The sequence below is a fragment of the Syngnathus floridae genome, chromosome 18 (assembly GCF_059516105.1).
Source record: "Syngnathus floridae isolate MCC-2025c chromosome 18, RoL_Sflo_1.0, whole genome shotgun sequence".
NCBI lineage: Eukaryota > Metazoa > Chordata > Actinopteri > Syngnathiformes > Syngnathidae > Syngnathus > Syngnathus floridae.
Genome location: NC_142430.1, coordinates 7,296,395 through 7,306,692, shown reverse-complemented (window position 1 = coordinate 7,306,692; position 10,298 = coordinate 7,296,395). Strand labels below are relative to the sequence as shown.

General features: G+C 46.2%; 1 protein-coding gene across 1 annotated transcript; it reads right to left on the bottom strand.

The window, feature by feature from the left end:
• Positions 1–2,516: 2,516 nt before the first annotated feature.
• On the bottom strand, positions 2,517–10,023 carry cdc42ep4b (CDC42 effector protein (Rho GTPase binding) 4b). The gene is made up of 3 exons (XM_088360574.1): positions 9,834–10,023; positions 6,300–6,362; positions 2,517–5,388 (listed from the first exon to the last, which is right to left on the bottom strand). The coding sequence occupies exon 3, from the start codon at positions 5,249–5,251 to the stop codon at positions 4,322–4,324; it is 930 nt and encodes a 309-aa protein (XP_088216700.1). The 5' UTR covers positions 5,252–5,388; positions 6,300–6,362; positions 9,834–10,023; the 3' UTR covers positions 2,517–4,321.
• Positions 10,024–10,298: the final 275 nt, after the last annotated feature.

The window sequence follows — 10,298 nt, the reverse complement described above, 5'->3', positions numbered from 1 at the left end:
AACCACTAATCCTAACCCTAGCCCTAGTACTAGCCCTAACCCTCTAACCCTAGCTCTAACCCTAACCATCTAACCCTAGCTCTAGCTCTAACCCTAACCACCTAACCCTAACCCTAACCCTAGCTCTAGCTCTAGCCCTAACCATCTAACCCTAGCTCTAGCTCTAACCATCTAACCCTAGCCCTAACCCTAGCTCTAGCTCTAACCATCGAACCGTAGCTCCAGCTATAGCACTAGCTCTAGCTCTAACCATCTAACCTTAGCTCTAACCCTAACCTCTAACCCTAACCCTAGCTCTAGCTCTAACCCTAACCATCTAACCCTAACCCTAGCTCTAGCTCTAGTACTAGTTCTAGCTCTAACCCTCTAACCCCTAACCATCTAACCCTAACCCTAGCTCTAGCTCTAACCCTAACCACCTAACCCTAACCCTAGCTCTAGCTCTAACCCTAACCATCTAACCCTAGCTCTAGCGCTAACCATCTAACCCTAGCTTTAACCCTAGCTCTAGCTCTAACCATCGAACCGTAGCTCTAGCTATAGCATTAGCTCTAACCATCTAACCCTAGCTCTAACCCTAACCATCTAACCCTAACCCTAGCTCTAGCTCTAACCCTAACCATCTAACCCTAACCCTAGGTCTAGTTCTACCTCTAAACCCCTAACCCTAGCCCTAACCCTAACCATCTAACCCTAACCCTAGCTCTAGCCCTAACCACCTAACCCTAACCCTAGCTCTAGCTCTAACCCTAACCATCTAACCCTCGCTCTAGCTCTAACCATCGAACCGTAGCTCTAGCTATAGCACTAGCTCTAGCTCTAACCATCTAACCATCTAACCCTAGCTCTAACCCTAACCATCTAACCCTAACCCTAACCCTAGCTCTAGCTCTAACCCTAACCATCTAACCCTAACCTTAGCCCTAGCTCTAGTTCTAGCTCTAACCCTCTAACCCTAGCTCTAACCCTAACCATCTAACCCTAACCCTAGCTCTAACCACCTAACCCTAACCCTAGCTCTAACCCTAACCACTAACCCTAGCTCTAGCTCTAACCATCTAACCCTAGCTCTAACACTAGCCCTAGCTCTAACCATCGAACCATAGCTCTAGCACTAGCTCTAACCATCTAACCCTAGCCCTAGCTCTAATCCTAGCCCTAAACTTTAGGGAGGTGTGTGGTTATATGGGGTAGCAACTGTGTTGCAAATTTCCTATGATAAAACTTTTAATCCCCACTGAGATTCGAACACGGGCCGCTGGGGTGAGAGTCCAGAGGACTAACCACTACACTATGGAAGCCTCACTTGCTTACCTGGACCGGCCTTTATATGAATAAATAATACATTTATGATAAATATGTAAATACGACGAAATAAAATGATACGACTATTTTGTTCTTTTAGTAGGGTTTTTTCGAGTTTTTCCTTGCTCTCTTGGGAGCTTAAGATCAGGGGATGCTTTGAGATTAATTGTCAATATATATAAATATATATATATATATGTCTTTGGTGACATAAGGTACTGTAAATCCCTGCCGTTTACAAGCTTCTACCCAGCGAAAGCATTTCTCTCGGTTCTTCCACGGCTTTGGGAAAGATATGAAGAAAATTCCCCTTATATGATCCCGGTCAGCATATCGCGAGTGGCTCCGGCAGACACCAAAGCAGCAGTGATTTGTTGCAACCGTTAATGTTATTTCTGACCTACAAAAAAACCAGCGAGTTGGTCCTTTGCGATCCAGCTGTTCACTACCTGTGCGGCTCGCGTTTGTCCGAAAACGCCGCGGCGCATGCGCAGTTCGCTGTCCTAAAAAGTTAATGACATCAACCAGTAGGTATCAGTAATGCCCATTGAAGCTGGTGCCACCTCGCCGTAAAACACAACGAAGAAGAAAATCACAAATATAAATAATTAATGGGCTACTTACACATAATCACACCTGGGATCGAACGAAGTCCTTATCGAACAAGAGTCCATGTCGCTCACCAGACGGCTACTTCAACCTGGCAGCAAATGGTCGTTCGCACTGTTTTGTACTACTGATTTCCATTTCGTCGTGAGACATTTGCTTGTGTGCCCGCTTACCTGAGAGAATGCCGCGCTGTCGCCCACCATCTTGCTTCACCTGTATTTGATAACTCCTCTCGTGCACACCGGTCTTCAATTCACCTATATAACTGACGTCACGTCCCCAATCCAAAACAACCTTCTTCTACACTTACTTGGCGAGCCGCACTTTGTACACTGGCGCCATCCAGCGGCCTCTTATGATGACGGGCCTCTTATGATGAAATTTGGCGTCTCTCGGATTTTAGTGTGACGTGACCTCCAGCAGAGGGCGCCAGCGTCCCGTGAATAACAATTGTGTTGAAGCATGAAATGGGGTCCTTTTAACAAACCAAATATAAAAATCAATTACATTGGTAGGTACAGGGTCACAAAAATCTTTTGCTGTTGGTAGAAACGGTGAAAACAGTTTTAGTATTACTAAATTGAGCAATTTCACTTTCTGCATTTAACCAGTCATTGTCACTTTCTTTAATAATCAAGTTTTTTTCAAAATTAGGCGTTTCTTGTTTAATTGTGACAGTCTTGTAAGGTCACTGGAAAGATACGTATCTGCTGCTTGTTCCTCACAATTCAACGATACAGTATCTGACCCAATGCGTGATACTTACACATATAATTCGTAATGCAAAACTTCTTACATCACACCGTTCAGTCCGAAGTAAGACACACAGATGACTTAATTTCCACCATTTCATCAGCCTACTCTTTTACTGAAAACAAAGAGTAGATTAGTTATTTTGCCGTAAAGTAGCAGAAAGATGACACAAACTTGGTAAGAAAACATACTTTTACAGCCGTTTGTATTTTTAATATAACCCCACCCCCACCACCTCACTTGCAAAGTAACAACAACAAAAAAAGTCCACGCAGTTTAGATGGCATTTCACAGCAATTTGGTGCAATATAACGCAACAAATCTCAAAATTCTGCAGTGGATGATAGGCATGTGAACATTTGGCCCTTTTACCTCAGAAAAGTATATGTACCTATATTTATATATATATACATATAAAAAAAAAGTGATATGAAACTTCATCTCAAAAGACAGAAAAGTGACTTGCAGCTAGTGTTAGCGACAAAATGATTATTAAAATAAACTTGGCTAATGTACGACACGATTGGATACACCTGCACCACATTATGCATTCATAACACAATCCCTATTATTTAGTGATATATCTATTTTTAATTCTTGGTTTATTGCATTTATCAAATAATGCTATTTTAACTCTATTCCCAAATATGTAAACTTCAATCATAAAAAATGGATATAAATAAAGTACCAATTATTCAATTTTTTTTTTTTTCACTTACATTGCTTGCTGTGGCATTTGCTAAAAATATTTCCTTTTTCTTTTAAATCTGCAAATTGCAAAACTACAAACTCATGACTACAAAAAGAATAGCTCATATCTTGGAATAAATTACTGTGGCATGCACATTACTCGATAGATTAGTATTATGCAATCGACAAAATCAATAAATTAGGTCATATATATTTTTTTAAATTCGACCGACAGACATGAAGATATTGTTTTTGGGTGCAGGTGTACCTAAAATTGTGGTCTGAGTAACAAGTGCATAGCACGTGAACCACCTCCACACGCCGTCCGTTCTGGTCCGTTAAATCCTGTGCTCACAGGAAGCAAATACTGTCACGACGACGTCGTTTTTTTGGGGGAGGAGGTTCCTGTCGGTGGCCGTTCTGCTTTGCGTTAGCTAACGACGTCTACTTGGCCATCACCCAAACACATACCCAGCCCTTTTTTTGTGTGCCTTTTTTTTATCCCCCCTTTTAAGTGCCCTAGTTTGAAGACTAAAACTAAAAATGGGAGAGCCCGTGGACACTTTTAGATGTCAGTCTTCAGTCGGGTCGCAGGTGGGCTGAACCCTATCGCAGCTGACAAAGGTGGTCGCCAGCACATTTAGACAAACTCACCTTCAAAAGACAATCTAGAGTCTTCACATGAACCTACCGCGTCTGTGTTTTTTCATGCGGGAAGAAGAAAGATGGAAAACTTCACCCACACAGAAAAGGCTGGAGGGGAGGCCGGAGCCAAGCCTCTCACCTTCAGTCTTCTTGATCACATTCTCAGCCACAACTTCCACTTCCTGTTTCAACATGGCAATCAACCGCAGAAGCCCACCAGCTCCCCAGAGTCGTTGATGGACGAGGTTCAATGACGAGTATTGGATGCCGTAACCGCAGCCCGATGGCCTCATCCTCGAGGACGCGACGGCGCCCGGCCTTAAACTCGGATCTCGTCGTCGTCATCGTCCATGTAAGAGAAGTCGTCGTCGCGCGGCGAGCTGTACTTGGCGCTGTCCGTGTCGTTGTGGTGGAGATAAGGCGTTTTATCCTCGGTGGTAGAACCGGCGCTGGACACGGAGCAGCTGTCCAGGTGCTGGTGGTTGTTCCTGGTGGGAAGCTCGGGGCTGTAGGGCGCCACCATGACTTTCTGCTGGTAGATCATCATGCGGGGCGGCCTGGCGGGCGGCCGCCGCTCCTCGACGGGCGGGGCCTCGTCTATAAGCGGGATGTGTGCCGGCGAGCCGTGGCCCTCGCTGCCTTTGCCTTCCTCGTAGCCGAGGTCGTCGTCCTCAGAGTCCTTCTTCTCCATCACGCTCAGGATGTCGCCCAGCATGGAGGGCCCCAAGTCCACGTGGAAGGACATCATGGACTCTGCGTGCTTCATGCCGCCGCTCTTGGGCTGGGACGGCGGCAGCTCGGCGAGCTCGCCGAAGTGGCGCTCGTCAAACTCCGCGTCGAAGGTGGCGATGGCCGCCGGCCCGCCCGTCGCCTGGCTTCTGCCGCCACCCTCGTGGTGGTTGAGGTACGGCAGAGAAGTGGCGTTCTTCACAAAGGCTGAGGCGGTGGGTGGCGCGGCCGCATTGTACTCGTAGCGGTCCCCGCGATTAACGGAGTGTGAGCGCTTGCTGCCGCGGAAGGTGCGGGCCAGCAGCGACGGCTTGGAGCCCGGCGAGTCGTGCTTGGCTTCGGGGGGCTCGGCCGAGCGCGTGCTGAGGAAGGACGTGTCCCCGAAGGCGTCGCCGCCGCGCCCAACGTGCATGGTGTGCCGAAAGTCACCCAGGGGAGCGCTGATCATCTCCGCCGTCAGGTCGGCGCGAGAACGTCGCTTGGACTGGTTGGAGTGCACCAGCTGCTTGAGGATCGGCATGATGGTGGGAGTTGATTTCCTTTCAAGAACGCAGGAATCTTCTGGAACCTTTTGGGGGTCGGGGGGTCTTCGTCAAAGACACTGCACGTGCTTAATCATCTGGCCGATCATTTTGGTCCTCACAAAGTTGGATCAGCCTGTGAAGAAAAACAGTGAGTTATGCCAATAATTCATAGCACATCTTTTTCCTCATGTTGTGTTCCACACAAAAAGACTGATTGATTTGTCAGAATGTTGCGTAACTCGTGAAAAGAACCCCATGTCGTCTGACAAACGTCCTTCCTTGGATTGCTCCCTTTCTTTCTAAGAACGTTCTGAGGTGGCCGGCGCTCGCAAGCTCCCACTTTGGGCCCCTCGACTGTTGCGTAACCGGCAGGATGCTTGGAGCCGGAAGGCTCGGAGAGGGGAAAAAAAAAAAAAAAGAAGCGGAGCGGCATTTCTTTGGATCATCTTACAGCCCTGCGCGCTTCGCTACGTCCAGATTTGTTACATTTCCACCCGCCTGCCTTGTATCTGCTTAGCCTGCAGAACTTCTTTGACTTGTTGTTTCAGTACCTGCTCACAAAAAAAAAAACTCAGAGGGCAAGCGCTGACAAATTAAAGCCTGCGGGCGGCTAATATAAATACGATTTAGGGGTATTAGCGGGCCACTGACTCCTGGCTCATAAAACGCTCACTCGAGAGATTTGAAGGCCCACTCGTGTGTGTGTGTGTGTGCTACCATTGTGCAAATGTGCAAGTGTTACTGACGGGAAAAACGGGGCTTTGTGTTTTTTTCGAGCATGGGCTGGAGCCCACGCATACATAACTGAGGGGGGGGGCACAATAATAAAAACATTAGCTTGATTGCGGGAGACCCAGAGGGCTGAGCCTTGATAATAGCTAGCGTTGTTAGCGTAGCCCCTGAGCAACTTTACGCAAATGTAAATGATAATTCGTGTTAGCCTACTGATGGTAGTTACTACAGTAGAAATAAAAGACAGAATAAAAGGTTTTTAACTTTGCAGTTTTCGAAAGTGTGAAACACGACCTTCCCAGTAACATTTACCTTATCAAATCAGAATTTTTCGTGACAATTGTCTTCAGCTCCTCCCAGGGAACAGCAAATCACCTGAAAAAGAGAAAGAAAATGAATTGCGACGGAAAGACAAAGACATTGTTGTCATTCTAACAAAAACGGTTTCATGGCAGGTGAGTTTCATAGACTTTCTTTGTTGCCAGGAGAGAGAAAAGCCTTTACGTAACCGAGCGCCCGCAGCGCCACATGACACCAACTCAAGCGGAGACGAGCGGTGACGGAGGGAGCGAGGCCATGAATGATTAAGGGCATCACCATCACCTCAGCTCCACTCCATGACATCACAACTCTCATCCGCCGTGCTTGCGTAATGCCGTGGCTCGCGGCATCGCCCTCGACAATCCCACACTAGTCATGAGGCAGCATCATCGTAAAATCTCCCGACATAGAATCACTACGCAGACAACCTTGGCTTTATTTAACCTCCAGCAAACAAGCCACAGTGCTGCTCTTTGTCGGACAGCCTTGGTCCGCAACATTGACATGCAAATTAACTTCTGCGGCTTGAGTACAACAACAGCGGGGCCTGGCCTCTGACAAAGGGGAATTTAATTTGTCTCCAGTTGACCAATGTCAAGTGTGGTTCAAAACAACAAGCGCCATCTGAGGCAGATGGACAATGTTTCTCAATCATCACACAATCGTTGTCTCGTTGAGAGCAACGACACCATTTATGGTTTGTTCCTGCTCATTAATGAGATTCAAAAGAACCCGTTCTTCCGGTTGGCCTTCATGTCCGACGGGAACCTTGGTGCCACGAAAGCATGTGTCAAAGTAACCAGACAATGGAAATTTAAAGATAATAAGCGGAGCGTGCTTTTTCACGCAGGTGTGACTCTCTCTTTCCGGAGAGGTGAACAAGTCTAACGTGAACCACTTCATGATTCAGGCATGCAAAATCTGCTCCGGATACGCACGTGCGCCATGTTTTGCATGATCAGGCTGGCGGCGAGGGGTTATGTTAGCAAATAAAGTGTCGAGGGGGGGGGGGGTTGACTCCTCCCTACCCCACCCAATCGCAAACCGCTGGCTCACTATCCTCCAGCGGACTCCAAAAGGCTTTTTTTTGGCCGCTTTCCCGAACGCTCGGTGGGACACAATTGCCACCTGACAGGCTTGAAAATGATTTCTCTGTGTTTCCAGCCAAGCTGGCCTTTTATGAAGCGCTTATTCCTGCATGACTGGACAAAGTGTTTGGTGTCCTGTGCTGTGCTGAGCTGGGTGGGCATCCGTGTCATGTCCAGGCCAAAAACAAACCTAAAGAGATTACGGGCGACGGAGTTTCTGGATCATAAAACCCTCAATTTGCGGGACCCCCTCCCCCCCCCAAAAAACTCTTCCTGGACCTACCGGACAATTCAGTTGTACGATAGCCCAAGAAAAGAGCACAGATTGAGGAAGGGGGGGCAATGGTGAACTCTCATTACAGCTTCTGCGCAGGGATTATGGCGAGCGCCCGCACACCGGGTCCCTCGCCGCGGCTCTTTTGACAAATGGTGAGCATTCATGCGAGGGCCCCTCGGGGGCCAAGTCATTGAATTAACTATCGGAGCTGCTGGAACAGCAAAACAAAGCAGAATGAATTTCTACGACGGGAGGGGTGGATGGAGGGTGTCGCTAGTAGTAGCTAGTTTGTTTGGCCTGTAAAATGAAATTGCAGGGAAGGTCTTGAGGAAACCAGATGAAAGGTTCCTGCGAGATAAACAAACGGCTCAACGGCTTTTGGCAATTTTATCAGTGGCACAGACATGTCCTACAATTTTGTCCCGATAGCAACATCCATTGACAAGCTGAAGGGGGGACACAAAGTCCAAAGTTTGCCAATGACAGCAAACGAGTAAGCGGGTTCAAGGGTCGCCGGGGAAGGTTTACTAAAAGCCTCAATGGGGGGAACAAAAGCGTAACCAAGACGACAGACCTGACACTTGCCTTTTATGTAGGTTAGCACGACACTGGGAGAAATAACACCGCTTAATTTGACATTTTCATTTGGTACGCCAATTATCAAGCTAGAAAGCAAAACAAGTTGGTTTCGAGGTGTGGATGTCAACTAAAGGGCCTGGATCGCCAACACCCGTCAGTCGACATATCTGATCGAAAGATACGACAAATTTTCCAGCAGCTAAAAAAGTTTGGTCGAAATTAAGACTTTTTAAAATCAATTGACTGATGACTTATCACAAAAGAACACTCCTAACATTTACTGTACATGAAGAACACTGCAAATATGCATCCAGGAAGAAAATACTCAACAGCACAGTAATAATTAACTTTAATTTCGTTAAACTATTCTTTAAAAAAAAAACTAATAGGTCTGCATACAATTCAGAACATGAATGAATACTCCCTCTTCTCAATCTGGAGCGTTGAGCTCAAGTGATCAGCGAGCAAGCTTCCTTAAAAAAAAAAAAAAGACTGAGCTGTAAAAGAAAAGCCTACTCAGAGAAGGAAAACAAATCATTCGTACTATCATGGCTTAAGAAGAGATATCAATTTCCTCGGGAGCACTGAATGGAATGATGGAAAGATTTGAACAATGTATTTAACGCCCATCCGTCAAATTTGGTCGCCTTTGAACAATAAATGTGTCTTTGAAGGCCACTTGAAAGCCAAAGCAAAACTTCAGACCAGACCAGCATATTTTCAATGTCATGGTCTGTTGACTTTTTGTGTGCTGACGTTCAGCATAACAAGCTTAAGTATATCAAAACAAATGCTATGCGAGTGTAGGGGGGGGTATACAAACAAACCCCTCAAGACAAATACTTGCCTTCGCTTTTCCCACATTCGAGGACGCAAATAATCAAGTCTATGAATTTGAAAATGCAATCAAAAATAGTGACGACTTCTACTGCAATATTTGACATGGCAAACAACCTTCTATTGTCAATTCTCTGGGCAAAGTGAGAAATGATCTCCTTGGATAATGTAGTATGTCTGGATGTAATCTTGCTGTATGTAAAGCATTACAAGTTACATAAGAAGCTGGGGGAAGTGAGTCTTCCAGCCCATCTGCCTCTGATTAAATCAGATTCCGCTCTTAGGGGAAAACTTACTCTACTTTGGAAAACCCTGCATGATAAGTCATGCCGTAAAAGCACTATAAATATATCAAACAAGACTCTGCAAGATCACAAAAACAGATTACCTCCACTGTTTGCATCTCAGGTCATCCGGTTAACGCGTTCATTTAAATGATTTACTTCAAAGAGGTTCTTTTCATTTGTCGACTTCAAGTGGCACATTTGATTTTTTGTTGTTTTTAAATACAACAATGTTGTCCTGACTCATGGGCTATAACGAGGGGGGGTCAAAGGGGGCTTATGGATGGGCTCATTGTCTTCCTACGGCCGTGGGAGCGATGAGATTTACTGCCAATGACGTTGGAATAAAACGGACATTTAATTACCGAAAACTAAATTGCAACTTAAGTTGCCACACGCGTCGTTTTGCGGTCGTTAAAGTTCTGCAAACAAGCAGCGTGGAAGATAAACAAGTCATTACCTTCCGCTGGCGTCCCGAGGGAAACTTTCACGGTCCGAGTTCACGGCTCGTCGAAAAGTGAAGCAAGAAGATCGAAGAGACGAGGTGGACGCGGTTCCTCGGTGGGAGTAGCAGCGATTGTCGTCGTGCGTCGTTTGGCGTCTTCCCTTCGCTTGTGTATGTCACTGCGACCGCGTCCCTCCCCAGGCCTCCCCGCAACGTGACCCCGCCCCCGCTGTGCTCTTAAAGGGACATGCACCTATTTTGGCGTCAGGAAGCTAGCAGCTAACATGGAAGCTAATGCCTCAGAATGGTTTACCACAGAGATATTTTGTTGACTTTCAAATAATAGATATTGCAATTCTTATGCATGTACAACACAAAAATACATGTTAAACAAAGCTTGTTTTGAAGTTTTGTCATTGTGATGAATTTGGAAACATAAATTTCACTTTTCATTTCAACAAAATCCCTCGCTACTTCGCG